Source organism: Primulina eburnea, chromosome 7 (genome assembly GCF_022965805.1).
Source record: "Primulina eburnea isolate SZY01 chromosome 7, ASM2296580v1, whole genome shotgun sequence".
Classification (NCBI taxonomy): domain Eukaryota; kingdom Viridiplantae; phylum Streptophyta; class Magnoliopsida; order Lamiales; family Gesneriaceae; genus Primulina; species Primulina eburnea.
Window position 1 is genome coordinate 139,147 of NC_133107.1, and position 16,854 is coordinate 156,000.

Sequence of the window (16,854 nt, forward strand, 5' to 3'; positions counted from 1 at the left end):
TGAGTTTCTAGCTGTTGCAGTTGACTCTCGATCTGTCGTATGAGGAAAGACCTATCCAAATCCTAGACCGACAAGAGCGTAGACATTGGAACAAGGTGACTAAGCTAGTCAAAGTCCGGTGGCTAAACCAATCAGTGGAAGAGGCCACTTGGGAGTCAGAGGCAGATATGAGACTTCGCTACCCAGAGTTGTTCGGTAAGATTTAATTTCGAGGACGAAATTTGTATAAGTGGGGGATGAACTGTAGTGCCCAAATTCAGTACACGTTTAACCCATGCATTTATTTAAATATTAAATCATTTAATTAATTTTATATTGATTTTAGCAGAGCGTGATTTATGAAAATAAATTATTTTAAACTATTCATGTTTAGGTGATGCACGTTAAAATATTTGTTTTCGAGTTTCATGTTTCAGGCGATTATTCGAAGCGAGATCGAGGAAAAGATCGGTGACGATTTTGGTAATTTAAAATGTGTTGTTTTATTTTAAGTTGAGGTTGGGGCATTTTTTAAATAATTTATTAAGTTTAGCATTTTAAATCCTAACTTATTTATTTAGTGGATTTAAGAGTTTAAAACTTTTAAAATTAGCATTTTTGTGGATTTTATTTTATTAAAGGAGAATGTTATAAAATTAGTGTGTATTTTATTTGAATTAAGGTAATTGAGTGAATTAGTGTTTGATTAACTTTAAATTAGTGGTTAATTCATGATCAAGCAATTTATTTTCCCTAATTTCACCAATAACTCATGTTAGTCACACACACACTTACACTTTTTTCACACACACAAAGCTGTAACACACACACACTATCACAATTCGTTCTGGTTTTATTTTTTTTAAGAGTCAAAACCTAGGGTTCTTAAGAAAACTCAGCAGCCGCCCTCCCTTCAAAGAATTTCAACAGTTTCGGTGATTTTATTTCAAGAAAACCGAGCCACAATCGTCCCGGATCAACCTCGCTTCCTTCCCCGCGTCGGTGTCGTCGTTACGGTATTTCAAATCATCAAAAAGCACGTATATTCTGTTATTTCTGCATCGATCTCGTCATATTATGTGTTGTGTTATTTTTATGCGTAAAAATTCATGTTTTACGTTCGTTGTTTGAGCGGAAAATGGTTTGGATCAGTTTTGAAACAAGTTTTAGATCTGAAAACTCGTTTTTACTATCTTTTTAAATACTGTTATTTTTCGGTCGTAATTCTGAGAAAACTTTCAACACAAACTGTATAACTTTTCGATACCTTCGATTTGACAGTAAATTCGATACATTTGGATAAAAATTGAGTGAGTTATGACGTTTTTCTTGGGACTGCTCAAACTGCATTTTCAGAAAATTATGTATTAATGTGTTCTTGAGATTTTATTGTTGCAGGCTTCGTTGGGGGATCGACGGGTGATCGTTGCTGCGTCTAGGTATGCTTAGTGTTATTTTGGGTTGTTATTTGATATGTCATTTAGTGTCGGTAGGCACTCGAGTACATTAAAAGTCGTAGGAAACGAGTTGGTGTCAATTGCTACGTTTTTGAATTGTATGTGTCGTAGGGTGGACGTCGTTGCTTTTGGTGTTTGTACGAATTTGGTTCGATGTTGTGGCATGCTATGATGGATCTCGGGTTGTCAGTTCATGGTCCGTACAATCGAGTCTAGGATGATAAGCATTGCATGTACAGAAATTCGTGAGTTTTCGTCCAGCGAGGGTACACGGACCCGTACACGAGGTCATGCCTTCGTTTTCTTCTTGGTGTCATCCTTGCGAGCCCACACGGACTAAGGCACGGGGTCCATGTCTTTGTTTCTTTTCGGTGTCCAATTTGTTTTCTTCCTTAATATACTATATACATGGATAATGTCCTAAATTTTTTTGTTTTTAATTTTACAAATGTTTATAGTCGAATTTTGTGCTTCTAAAAACTTTTATAATTATAGTAGTGTTGGCTCTAAGGACTTAAAATTCATGTCTCTTTTGAACTTCACTAATTTTAAATTGTTACCTTCAATATATATGTGTGCATTGTCTAGTATTTTAATAATTATAACTGTCAAACAGGCTTACTCGGCTCAATCCCCCGTCAAACCGAGTGGGGTGAGAAAATCCATACCCAACTCGCCATGCGTTGCAAGTTAGGCGGGCCTACACACAAAAAATATATATATTAAAAAAAATATATCATACATAAATCATTACAAATAATATAAATATTTCAAATTAATCAACCGACAACCATACACAAACAAATATGAATAATATAAAATTTTCAAATTCATCAACCATACTTAAATCATTATAAATAGGAAAAATTTTACTTTTGTTCAGGTATAATTACTTCGGTGCGATTTTAGACTTTTATGTTATCGAATTTTATTCTTATTCATGTACCTTACAATTTTTGACAATTTTAATCATTTTTCACCTATAATACCAATGCTACACTACCCATGTCAGTGACGTATCAGTTACATATCAACGTCATATCAAAAAATTGACTAAAATTTCTAATATACACATACACACATCATATTAGAGAGTGTTTAGCTAAATTTGTTTAAAATACCTTATAAACACCTGTCTTTTATATAAGCAATTTTATAATTTATATGATCTTATTTTAAAAATAAATTGTTGATATGTTTGGATGAATTTATTTTAAATAACTTAAAGATGTAGTTGTTGTTTTACTATATTAAAAAAAATGTCCATGCTATATAAAAACTTTCTTGAAAATTGATTTATTTAGATGGCCCCCATAACCAATTTCACACTCAAAAAAAAAGATCAAAGTATCTTTTTGTGTCCACCAACTTTTTCTACTGTATTCTCATCCACACTCCTTAGTTTGTTTTTTATATATAAATAAACAAGTAATAACACCACTAAATAAATGGCTTCCAGTACTACTGCTTTATCATTCTGATCAAATATTGAATTGGATGCCATCCTTTTGACGTGTTGTGATGAAAGGTGCCTTAAGATCAATCACGTTCTTTTGAGTTGTAAGCAATGTCCATTCATTTTGTGAATGTGATTTCACTTTCTTATTATTTCTCTACCCACTCTACTCTATCAATCAATCATAAGTTGTGACAGTCTATTTTTTCACAAAGATCTCAATACCAAGGGTTCAAGGGACTCCTAACAAGGACTAGATGATTTAAATATGAATATCTTCTATATAACGCGATTTTATCTGTTTCCATTAAAGACTTGTTGATCTATTTCTTTATTTCCCCACGAATCACAACGGAGGGTTGTATGTTGCGTTCAGGAAAGATGAATTGCGCCCGAAAAAGAATCTATTGATTATCTCCCTCATATATGATGAAATAGGATTACTTGAGACAGTATTTGTAAATACGCCCGGAGGGCTCTATCAAGGAGAGCGAGCAAAGTCGGAGCAACATTTAGTCAAAATGATTAATTCACTTGGATTTTCGGAACCTCGATGTCGGCTTTTCGCCACATGGAGATTAGGTGTGAGATCGATGAAATTAATATTCAAATCCCTTAACAAGTTATCAAATTTAGTGTTTTTTGTCTTCAATATTATAAATAAATCAGAATGCTAAATTATAAGTATATATTTCTAGGCTATACAAAAGCACGTCAAGAGGTTTTTTCTACTTCTTCCTGCCCTGAAAAACGAGGCACCCTAGCATCGATTTTTTTTTTCATCGTGAATATATACTATTATATTAAGTATGAGGCCCTAATAATAACCGCTCTATGAAGACACCAACTTTCTTTCCTGTTTTACCCTTTTTAATTTTTTATATTTACTATTTACTATTTTATTATAGTTGAGCCCCTAATAATAACCGCTCTACGAAGACACCAACTTTCTTTCCTATTTTACCCTTTCTCATTTTTTATATTATATTTTTTCTTAACAAATAATATTATATTCATCATCGTCATAAGGAAACTGCTCACGTGAAAAATAATATTATTACTTCTCCAAACTAACCACCGTGAAAAATAAACTCTCTTCTTTATGTTGTAACGTCATTATGTTGTAATATTATGAATATTTAATATATTAGTCGCATGTATTCAGGACACACACAACACGTGTGCCACGGTTACTAGTTATAATTAATTTACGCATACGTATACATCATTTACTAGTATTTTTAAAAACCGTGGGACTACATCTCACACGTGGCGCGACACTCCATGGATAGGGCTACATTTCACATGTGTACTGACGTCACACTTCCCACGGGCCAAACTCGTGGCCGCATATAGTCTCATTCTGGACCCCCAAAAGCGCACAATTATAAAATCCGAAACCCTATTTACTTGAAAGAAGTGCTTTGGGGAACTCGAAGATCATCAGACAAACTACATCATGGATATGTCTAGCGATTTCGATCGTCTCCTCTTCTTTGAGCACGCTCGTAGAACTGCTGAAGCTACCTACGCCAAAAATCCTCTTGATACTGATGTGAGGACTCATACATGCGCATACCATCTATCTATTTCTAAATATGTATTTTAACTTCTCAAAGTCTGAAATTTTACTTGATGGGCTCAGAATTTGACTAGATGGGGCGGGGTGTTACTGGAGTTAGCGCAGTTTCAGAGCGGTCCGGAGTCCAAGAAGATGGTTCTAGGTTCAGATACTTTGCTGTATTTTGTATCGTGGTTTTGATTTGTTGATTTGTTTTGGATGCATTCTGTGTTATTTTGACCGGATAATGTTGTAGAATAATTGATGAATGGATAATCTAGTGCAGTGGAAAGGATTTTATGACTGGACCGATATTGAAACTTTTATTTAGGTTGAAAGATAACTTAGGTCTCGATTTTTGCCATCAAACTTTAGTTATTTAACGGTTTTGCAGATGCTATATCCAAGTTGGAGGAGGCACTGGATGTTGATCCAAGAAAGCATGATACCCTTTGGGCCCTTGGGAATGCATATACATCCAATGCATTTCTTTTTCCAGATCTCGATGAGGCCAGGCCTTACTTTGATAAGGCGGCTCTGTACTATGAGCAAGCAGTGGAACTGGTATGTTCTACTGCATTAGATTTTTTGTTGTGCATCCACTTTCCTTGTTGAGATGGCATTGCATCGATTTTCTGGTGGCTGCAGGAGCCATCAAACGAGCTTTACAAGAAATCTTTAGAAGTAGCGGTAAAGGTACATTCTCCCTACTGTCTCTGATTTACAATCTTAGTTTTGATGCAATCGCATTTAAAGGTATGTGATTTGGGATTTGAAACTTCAATGCATTGAGAAATGTTATACATGTTTCTTATTAGACTAGAAAACTGTCAATGGGTGAAAATTATTTTGGAACATTCTCGAGTAGGATGAGGGAGTTTTATGGATTCTTGGATATTATAGTTGGACTACTTGGTAGTTGGTCCTCTGGATTTTGCGGCTTTCCATTCCAATCATGTTTTATTTTTGTTTTTGGTTTTGGTTTTGGTTTTCTAGACGGTTGCTAACCAAGTCTATATTTAAATAAATTTTATTGTATTTTATCATTGCTAACCAAGTACTATACGTATTATTCTTCCTCGGTTAATGTGTGTATTTGTCATGGTCTCACATCGGGTCATTTATTGGTTGCATAAGTATATGCCATTACCATCTTAATTGTGTCTCTCTTATGTTTTTCTTCAATGGGAGCAACTGCAAATGTTCTCTCTTAGTTGGATAAAGGCTTGATTATTGTTGTTGTTATTGGTTTTCTGGATGGTTGGGGTATCAGTTTATTTTATGAATTGCTTAGTTTTGTTATTTATGTTTATCTCGTTTTCGTGTTCGATAATGGTCGGACTCAACTGGATTCTTAATATCAATTATCAATAGTTATATTGTTTTCTTCATCTATGCTATGTTTGGCCAACTGATGTATGCATATGTGTTGCAATCTCTGTTCCTAAGGCTCCTGAGTTACATGTGGAATTCCACAAGCATGGTTTCTCTCAGCAGGCCATGGGACCAGGCCCTTCTGCATCTACCAACACAAAGGTACACATCTCAGGTTCATTGCATTTCAGTTTTGATGTGACTAATTATTGATCTACACTAATATAGATTGTCATTTGATAATTACGAACTACATGCATTTTCTTTTACGTATTTTACTCTCGTAACAAATTTTAAGATCTTGTCTGTGTTATCGATTGTTGTTGAGGAGAAACTCAATATGAAGGAACTTCTCCTTGCCTTTATCCTTGTTGCTAATATATTGCTTCAGCCACTACCAGTCAGTCTCTCCCCCTTGTGTCTGCCTGGCCAGCATTTGACATCTCTGAAGCCACATACCTTGTTACCCACACTTAGACCTCTTTCAAGCCTACTTCCACTTGCATGTAACTGTTGCTTGGACTGCTTCTCCATACGTCTACGATTTGTATATTCATTGTGAAGATAACAACGGATATTGACTGAATTAGAAATATAATTGGAAATGGTACACATGTCCTGATAGTTTTAGTTGTCTCTTGCCTCACTTATCATTTGCTTGTAACCTAGGTTCACCAGTGAATTTTTGGTTGTGTTGCTTGAACCGCTTATTTTGTGCTTGATATTTCATTTCTTTGTTGTTACATTAAAGTGTGGTATCTTTTCATCAGCAGCAGACAAAAAAGGCTAAAACTAGTGATCTCAAATATGATATTTTTGGATGGGTAATTCTTGCGGTTGGCATTGTTGCGTGGGTGGGATTTGCCAAATCTAATGTTCCCTCACCTCCTCCAAGATAAACTATGGCATTTGCCTCATTTGAATTTTCAGATACAATTGCCGAAGGATCTTACCATGGTTACTTGTGGAATTCTTGTTTTTTCTTTGGTTGTCTTACCTTTTCCTTTGGTATTGTTTCCTCTTGTTCACCCAGTTGTGATATTTTAAGCGCTCATATTTGCCATTATTATTTTTTTTGTCCACTTACCTTTTCCTTAGTTGATTTCAAATCTTTCCAATGAATTTAGTTCCTATAAATAGAAATGCACACTCTCTTTCTTCTAGTCGAACATCTTAAATTAAAAGGCGACTGACTCTTCCATTTCTATATAATCAATCCACTCCTTTTATTGTATCACTTACTTTATATAGTAATTCATGAGCCCAAGAGTTAAAAGAGTAACAAGTTGACCTAAAATGGAATAATTGAGAGAAAGATATTGTGATGATAAAAAAAAGTGGTAAAACAAGACAGAAATGAGCATGTTATCATTATTAAGATAACTCATTATTGGTTAGTAATGGAACAAAAAAGAAAGTACAAAAAAAGATCGATTGACAGAAATAATTTACGAGTTCTACTGGAGTATTCTGATGTGGTGAGCAAAATTACTCATATCCATCAAACGTATATGCGTGTGTATGTGTGCGCGCGCGTGCGCACATGTCAACGGCCATATATCAGTAACTACTTTAACCACTCCAACTTGTTTCACCAGAATCTTGACTACTTTTAATATATACTTGTGCTAATGAACCAGCTCCATCTTAGTAAAATCCATTGGATATGAGTCGATGCCTTGAGACAATATTCACAATTCTCCACCTTGTCTCGATTGATTCCGGATGCTGCTTGTCACTCTTGCCTTCATCCTAATGGCCTTCCTGCTCTTCAAAACTAACAAATTTCAGATTATTTCCCCTGGCAACGATTTTGTTAAAACATCAGGTACATTATCATTGGTCCTAACCTTTTACACTGCCAGTTCTCCTTTAGTAACCACTTCCCTCAAGTGCATTGCACTTTGACTATCACAAAACAACCTCAATTTTGCATCCTGAACTTTTTGTTCAACAACCAATCCACGTAACCACAAAGCTTCTTTAATCCCTCTATAATGGCAATGTATTCAGCTTTTGTAACCAGTTGAAGTTTTGCCTTCCAACTAACAGCGGTTGCAAACATTGTTAACACATATCCAGTGATAGACTTTCGAGCATCAATGCACCTGCAAAATCAGAGTCCACAAAGCCCTTCATTGCCTCATTTGTTTCATTAGCTCCACCATAAACCAAACCATACTTCACCGATACCTTTACGTACCTCATTATCCACTTAAGAGCCTCCTAGTGAGTTTTTCCAAAGTTGGTCGTAATGAATCTGCTAACCATACTTACCGCATAGGTTAAATCAGGCCTTGTACAAATCATTGCATACATGACTCAGCCTACAAAACTTGCATATGACAACTTAGTCGTGTAAATAATTTCCTCATTGGTCTCTGGTTTCTGTTTTGCAATGAGTTTAAAGTATTGTGCTAAGGCTGTTAGCACTTTCTTTGCACTTGACATTCCAAACTTATCCAATACTTTGTCAATATAAGACATTTAAGAAAGATAGATGAAGTTGCTTCCCCTCTTTCTTGATCTCCATTCCAAGGATCATTTTTGATGACCAAGATACTTCATATCGAATTCTGTTTTGAAGTGAGACTTGAGCTTGGTAATCTCATTTCCATCTACACAAGCTATCAATTTATCATCCACGTACAATATCATCACATGAATTTTAATGTTTTAAAAAAATATCACTGTTTATGCCAAAAATAATTTTTTTGTAAATTTTGATCGAGTCAGTTCGTCCCACTAATATAGATTTGTGAGAATATCTCACAAAAACTTATTTTTTTACTTATATTTTTAATTTAAATTGTATCTTTATTTATATTTTAAATTTTTATATAGTCTATAGCTATGTTTTCAATACCAAATCGCATCGATTGGTTGAATCGATTTGACCGAGAATAGGTCATGGGTTCTGTTCGGAACAATGCTATAAACTGCACCCATTTTAAATTTTTATTTTTTATTTTCTTTAAAAAAATTATTTCTTATATTTAAAATCTAAACTTTTATTTATTTTGTTACATATGATTATTTGGATTTTGAACTTTACTAAAAATATTATTTTAGTAATATTAAATATTATTTTTATTTATTTTTTTAAAAAATATTATATAATTGTATTTGATTTGATGTATGTTTTTTAGATTTTAAACATGGATAAATATATCTCATTTATTATTTATATGCACATTTAATATCTTTATAATTTTAAATATATTATTATTTTATATAATATAATGGTTTTTCAGTTTGATTGTTGATTCAACCGATCCGATTATGAAAACATTGGTTTATATATATGACTTCAAATAAAAAAATATATGAAAAACTCATTAATTTGAAAATAACAAAAATGATCATGTTTAGATAAATATTTCCACGGTTCATTCCAAAGTTACAACCTTAAGATACCGTTTGGTGCTATAGATTTTGTCAGTAACTAAGCGTGATAAAATAGAGATAAAATAAAGATGTATAATGTATAAAGATAAATATTATATTGTTTGATATATTTTTAACTTGTATGATTATTATATTTATTATTTTATAATATCTTAAATATCGTACCAAAATATAAATCAATCATAAATGTAAAAAAAAAAAAAAATATGCTTAATTCCACTTTCATCAAATGCACCTACCGATACAGACTTGTTACAGCTTTAATTACAAAGAGTGATTAACCAGTCTCCCTATTGGGATGGACGAGGAACGACCTTCTGGCCCATATAATCAAGAAAGTTTGCAGGCCCAAACTTCCGGAACCTCCCCCTTTGTTTGCCTTACTTCTTCTTACTTTGAATCATCGGCCAAAGAAAATACTACGGATCCAGAAAAACCATGTCGACCGCATCTCAAGCTTTCAGTGGAAATCTTAAGGCACGCGATGTTTTGATTCTTATGTTTTCTTGGTTATTTTTCGCTTCCTCGGGGTTTTTTTTACTTATTCCTAACATAGCTACCAATCTTTGAGTGTCTTGTGAGTGCGTGCCAGGTGTTTGTGGAAAATGTGCACGCGGATAAATTTTAATTTCTGTCTTTTTTCCCTCTCACGTGATACATACGCAGTATTTGTTTGTTGTTTGTCTTTGTTAAGGGTAATGTCCCTGTTCGAACTTCATGCTGGTTTCTGGTGTTTTGATTTAGATCGACTAAAAGTTATCCTTTGGTTATGTATAATTTGATTATAATGTGATATTAATCTATGAGCCGGAGGAGAGCTAACCAAAAACTCATCAATACTCTTGTAGAAAGCCCTTGCAGGGCTGAGACGTATTAATTTGGATGGTTTGAGATGGAGAGTTTTTGATGCAAAAGGACAGGTAGAGTACACCTCCGTGAGACCTAGCTGATATACTTTCTACTTTACATTTAGCAGTAGATTACAGTGTATCACCTTTTGATGTAGGTCCTTGGGAGGTTAGCTTCCCACATATCAACTGTTGTTCAGGGCAAGGATAAGCCCACATATGTTCCCAATCGGGATGAGGGGGATATGTGCATTGTTATAAATGCTAAAGATGTATGCGTCACTGGAAGGAAAATGACTGATAAGTTGTATCAATGGCATACAGGGCAAGTACAAGATATTAATTTGTATATTGTTGCTTTATAGTTAGTTGCATCATGGAGCTGGTATTTTGATAATTCCTTGGCTACTCCTGGTTCTTTTTGAAATTGAAAATTCTAAAGAACATACCTAACTTTTTGTGATAATATTGTGTTTTAGGCATGCAATCATCCCATATGCTTACAATTCGTGGCTTTTTGATGACATAGGTATATAGGCCACCTCAAAGAAAGGAGTTTGAAAGACCAGATGGCCAAGGATCCTACAGAAGTAATTCGCAAAGCCATACTTCGCATGCTTCCTAGAAACAAACTACGTGATGTGAGTCAGTGTTAACTTATCAACTGCGCAACCTTTCTGGTCTATATGGGTATCATCAGTCTGTTATATTTTTAAATTGAGGGGTGCTAAAATTTCTGAAATACTAACTTTGTGAAACACTCACTTTGGAGATGGACCCTTTAATTGAGCTTTTACTTTTGTATTTTCCGACCTGTTAAAGAATACTACTGATTCACAGGAGTGAAGTCTCTGCTATATGATGGATTGCTATCGTGAGATATTTATGCCCATCTTGTATGATCCCCATGTAAATGCTGCTTCTGGCAACATCATGATAGTCACATAATTTAGATTTGAGTTTCCAGCGCTAGGTTTATGATTGTTGCCATTTTCATTGTGCAGGATAGAGACAGAAAATTAAGGATATTTGCTGGCAGTGAACACCCTTTTGGTGATAGGTCTCTCGAGCATTATATAATGCCCCCAAGACAAGTGCGTGAAATGCGGCCCCGTGCCAGAAGAGCTATGATTCGAGCTCAAAAGAAAGCAGAGCAACAAGAACAGGACGAAACAAACACTAAAAAAGGCAAAAGGCGGAACAAGGTGGGATCAATTCTGGAGATCTGAGGTGGCTCTTCCTTTGGTCTATGTTCAACACATTGATTATGGGCTCTGAGTTCGTACTTAGATTTGTTTGATAAGGAAAACTGCTAATGACACCGAAAATGTTTTGCCTGGTTTGTTCAATCCTCTGTTAAATTTTAGATTAAAAGTTGTGCAACTGGCGGGACTGGTAAGTTAAGAGTGCATGGAATGAGAGAAGTTGGCTTTGGCTAACTTCATATCTGAGGTCATCGGTAGGGACCTTGGAAAGCTCAACTGCTATTAAATTGAGTTTTTGATGGTTATCCTTGGGTTTGGAAACCACTTTTCTGTAAAAAAAAAAAAAAGAAAAAGAAAAAAGGCAGTGGCATACACTTTCCATGTATGCGTTGATGGATAACAAATAAATCACTTAGAAAATTATGCCCGACTTATTCAAAATAATAATAATAATAATAATTATGCCCGACGTAAAAATTGTAGATATTGCAAATACTTTAGAGGGTAAATTTTGGTGTTTTAAGATAATAACGGCCAATTTTTTTGGTAATTTAGTGTGCGGCATATCGCATATATTCTGAGGAGTGGGTCTCATGTGAGACCGTCTCACGGATCTTAATTTGTGTCAATCTTACCCATATTAACAATAAAAAGTAATACTCTTTGTATAAAAAGTAATAATTTTTCATGGATGACCCAAATAAGATATTCGTCTCACAAGTATGATCCGTGAGACCATCTCACACAAGTTTTTGTCTATTCTGAGATCATCGAATGCAGAGACTTTGTATGCTTTTGTTGTTGCATAAAACAATGAATTTCCCGAATTCCTTTGATGACTTTGATATTTTGATAAAGATGCCAAGTATAATGTAGGTGATGGGTGGTTTGCTCTTCCCTCAACCGCTTCAATGCCCTCTCAAAGCCGAGATGAAATATTGGAAGATTTTCTTGTATAATTCGAAGAAATTTACCACATATATTGCTCGTAGAAAGTTAAAAAAAAAAAAAAAAAAAACTACGACTCATGAATTAGGGATATTGCGTACAGAAGATATTTTCTCACCAAAGCCATCGGCCCCCAGATTTTAGATTTGATGTGGTGAATTATATGATCTAACGACTCTACAATTTATAACATCATGACATGCATCGTGACTCCATGTCTCTCTCCCATACCCCAACTTTTTATTAAAAAAATTAAAATAAAATGATAAAGTGAGAGCCTCTAATTTTTATTTTTCCAAAATGCGATTCTATATTCAAATCTCTTATATTTTGATTTTTGTTTTCCAATATCGAACCTCATGTATGTTATATCCTTGCTATTTAATCATAACTAAACACCCTAAAAAAATTAATGCTCCATTTAATACTTGACGTCTCAAACATTGTCACGTATGTGATGTAATATGCATAAAAAAATTTGGGGATCATAATAATATAATATACGACAAAATAATGCAATCAACATACTATTTACATCAGTGTAACAGAAACATTAAAATCACTATACAATACATAACTTGAATACGACAATAAAATATATTGTCTTTATGCACCATCAACTACATGACTTTTTTGATTGGACCACCTAATTTTTCATCTCTATCATGTCTCCGCACAAGTCCTGTAACTTGTCCAATAGAAACAATCCCTGAAGGATAAATATATGCAACAAACATTATCGTAATAAATAAAAATTATATTAACTGAAATCATAAGAGAAATACTTTACGACTCATTCGTACTATCTGAACATCCCTTCACTGCTTCTAAACAACAATTGATATCACAACCAAGAATATCATCATACGTCGCTCTACTACTATTACGACAAACAACATCAACATACATTGTTCTCCTATTATTGCGACAAACAATCTCAACAATACATAGGTCCATTGATATTGCAACAAACAACATCAACAAATGTCGCTCTCTTACTACTGCGACCAACAACATCAACAAATATCGCTCTCCTACTTAGTAACAACAAATAGTTGCCCAATAACTAACATTCGGCAACATCAACAATAATAAACAGATATAATATCAAATCACTCATTTCCGGTGATTTATCATCGTTTAATGCAATAATATTCATCAATACTAAACAATAATGACATATACTCATTCGTCAACATGTGTCTGATAATCGAATGTATATAATATGACTATCTCTTTGATCTCGAGGCTTGTGACATGTCTATATAATTCAACAATAATTATAAGATGGTTGTCATGGTATCAACATATTCAGAACAGCCTCAATATACAAACATCAAATAGTCAAACATCAACCTATATGAAAACATATGCTAGATTATGAAAAGTTCGTTTAAAACGAAAATATATATAACAAACACCGAATATATAATGTGATTCCATAACAAGCGGCAAAATAATATTGCCATTCAATGATTGAAATCTCTCGCTACAATAAATTGATAATAATTTCAATTAATTCACGACAATTTTTCCTTCTTCGTCAAAATCATAGATTATACAATAATCTTCAATTTCGGTATGATTTAAGAATTTATCGGATTTATTTCAGAAATTAACGAATTTAAAAAATAGTCAAAAATATAAAATTTATATCGTAAATCAAAAAAATCCTGTCAACAAATTCAAATATGAAGTTCGTCGATTGAATAATCCAATAAATCACAAAGTCAGAAAAAAATCGAGAATCCTTATTCTCCTCACCTCGGTATATAAATGTTTACGGTTGAATTCATCAATTAAACCGACTTAACTTTTACTTTATTCTTAATATTATATATATAAATATTATATATATCATTCCTCTGAGTTGAGATCGATCATTATGATCGATGAGGTAAATTAATATAATGTTTAGACTAAACCATCATTCCTGCAAATTTATAATTACATAAGATTATCAAAGGTAATTGAAACACTTTCCATTAAACCCATGTCCAAATTTATATATACTAGTTACTATGCACACGCGTTGCGTGTGTTTACAAATTTTTTTATTATTATCGATGTACTAAATTGAAATTTGACAAATTTTGGAAGGACTAAATTTATATTTAATGGTTGAAATAAAAAAAATAAAAATAAAAGTGTGTGTTGAAATTAAAAAAAAAAAAAACAAAAAACAAAAGTGTAATATTAGTATCATATAAGGGTAAAAGTGGAAAAAAAATTGGTGTCCTCTTTAGGTAGTTACTATGAAGTCCTCACACTTAATAATATAGTATAGAAGTATAGATATAAAAGCTGAGTTCCTAAATTTAGTAAGTTCCCGCCTAAATGACCTTCTAAAAAAAAATACACGAAAAATGTAGTAATATATATTATAATAAATATCTAAATATATTTAATTCATTATTAAAACTGTATATTAATGTCTGCTTGAAATTTGAATCTCTCCTACGAATTACAAGCTATATTAAATTATATTTCAAATTTCAAATCCAGAAATTAAATTCCATTATGGGAATTATAAAACAAAATTCAAATTTTTATTCAAAATTTAAATATGAATTCTACAAATTTGAAACACGTTTCAAAAATTATGTTCCGTTGAAATTATTTTATTAGTTTAAATTTAATGACACAAATATATAGATGTAAGGTTATTATAATTAAAAAAATTCATCTATATTTTGATGAACTAACTTTTAATTTGATTTTATTTTTGAAAGCTAATATATTTATTTCAATGATAGTATAAAATCATTTTTCTCTTCAACATATTAACTTTAATCTTAGATCAACAATTCTCGAATTATTATGATGATTTAAAAATAATTGTATGTCAATTTAATATAAACTACCATTTTTATTATTTTTTTGTTAATGCAAAATAATATAAACAAGGAAAAATTGTTAATTGACATAATTAAAATTAAAATATATGTATGAAATTTGACATACTCAACAGGAAAATTTTGTTAATTAAATTACTTCAAGGCCAAAATTGATTATGGAGTTGTATAGTAGGCTATTGTTAATAATCCATGTTAAATAAATTTATATTAAATACCAATTACTATTTTTTAATACTTGAATACATTTATCTTTTGATTTATCATTATAAATGTTTCTTTTAGAATTAGTTCCATTTATTTTAATTATTTTTTGTTGTAAATATTTAAACAGAAAATATGGATTTGAGAGGCTACTCTCAACAATTCAGTTTTCATGGTTCAGTCAAGATGTTGATTCCAACATCAATATATACGTTAAGTGATATTACAAATGATATGATTTCTTTTAATTAATAAAGTATTTTATCTCCAACATAGATCATTCTATTAGATTATGCAATGACATTAGATTGATCGTGAAAAGGTTCGAAAACCATGTTTTGGAAGGAAAAATTTTACCGGAAGTAATGCATGTCATAAAGTACTTATTCCAAGAATATCATTGACGCCTTCTAATCTAAAGATTACTTTTAAATTTCAATGAAGACAGTTCAGTATCTTTGATGGTATCATATGCAATGATAATCAACAAAAGTTAGGGGCAATCTATGGGTGTCAATCAGGTGGGTTGGGTCTGGTTTCGGGTCAACCCGCGAATTTTTTTTTATTTTTTTTCAACCCGAACCCGAAGCAACCCGAACACCCCCAACCCGAACACGAACCCGTATAACCCGACTCAACCCGTCTAACCCGCTTAACCCGAATTTTATTAATTTTTTTAAAAAAAATTAATGTAAAAAATTCAAAAAAATAAAAATAATAATAATATTTTAATTTAGACACATAATAACATAAAAACGATTTAAATTTGAAAGTTTAATCGTAAAAAATTAAAAATATATTTACTAAATCAAATAAAAAATTGTTAAAAAAATAAAAATATTCAAAATAAATATTAAATGATGAAAATTTATCATATAAATATACAATAAATTTTGTTCAAACATACAATATATAAAAATATAGGTAATATTTTCAAAAAAAAAAGTTCACGGGTCAACCCGCGACCCAACCCGACCCAACCCGAAACCCGCCTAACATGGCACTAACCCGAACCCACCCAACCCGAACCCAACCCGAACCCAACCCGAACCTGATTTTTTTCGTGTTCGGTCGTGTCGGGTTGACGGGTCGTGTCACATTTTGACACCCCTAGGGCAATCATTATCTTATGTAGGACTTTTTTTTTAAAAATCCTGTTTTTAGTCATGGTCAGTTGTACATTGATGTATCTAGAGTTACGAATCCTTAGAGTCTAAAAATTTTGATATGTGATAGTGATAGCAACCCGAAAAATTCAATGACAAATGTTGTATTTAAGGAAGTTTTTTAAAATTTGTAATTTGTATTTTTCTAATTGTATGATCTATAATCCATTTAGTTTATTTGTATTTTAATTTAAATTATTTATTGAAATTAAAACAACATTAAAAGTTTGTATGATGTTTATCATTTTATTTTGTTACAGTTATTGTTTTCTACATAGTACATAAATTTATATGTGAATATAATATAATTGATAAACACATTATTTCATTCATTGTCTAATACAAGCGTGATATTAATTTTCAGCCGAAATATAAAAATGACTCTTTTATTTA

At 32.4% G+C, this 16,854-nt stretch overlaps 2 protein-coding genes across 5 annotated transcripts; both read left to right on the plus strand.

The window, feature by feature from the left end:
- Window positions 1-4,242: 4,242 nt before the first annotated feature.
- LOC140836240 (mitochondrial import receptor subunit TOM20-like) lies at window positions 4,243-6,893 on the plus strand. Of its 4 annotated transcripts, none has more exons than XM_073201615.1 (6): window positions 4,243-4,447; window positions 4,538-4,616; window positions 4,848-5,017; window positions 5,102-5,149; window positions 5,903-5,989; window positions 6,598-6,893. In XM_073201615.1, exons 1-6 carry the CDS (start codon window positions 4,352-4,354, stop codon window positions 6,724-6,726), a joined length of 609 nt encoding a protein of 202 aa, XP_073057716.1. In that variant the 5' UTR covers window positions 4,243-4,351; the 3' UTR covers window positions 6,727-6,893. The 4 variants fall into 4 exon arrangements, with proteins under 4 accessions (XP_073057716.1, XP_073057717.1, XP_073057718.1 ...); XM_073201616.1 differs by having other exon boundaries at window positions 6,601-6,893; XM_073201617.1 differs by having other exon boundaries at window positions 6,604-6,893.
- A 2,652-nt stretch (window positions 6,894-9,545) lies between these two features.
- On the plus strand, window positions 9,546-11,466 carry LOC140836241 (uncharacterized). The gene is made up of 5 exons (XM_073201618.1): window positions 9,546-9,712; window positions 10,084-10,155; window positions 10,242-10,408; window positions 10,613-10,724; window positions 11,088-11,466. The coding sequence occupies exons 1-5, from the start codon at window positions 9,674-9,676 to the stop codon at window positions 11,310-11,312; spliced, it is 615 nt and encodes a 204-aa protein (XP_073057719.1). The 5' UTR covers window positions 9,546-9,673; the 3' UTR covers window positions 11,313-11,466.
- The last annotated feature ends 5,388 nt before the right edge of the window (window positions 11,467-16,854 follow it).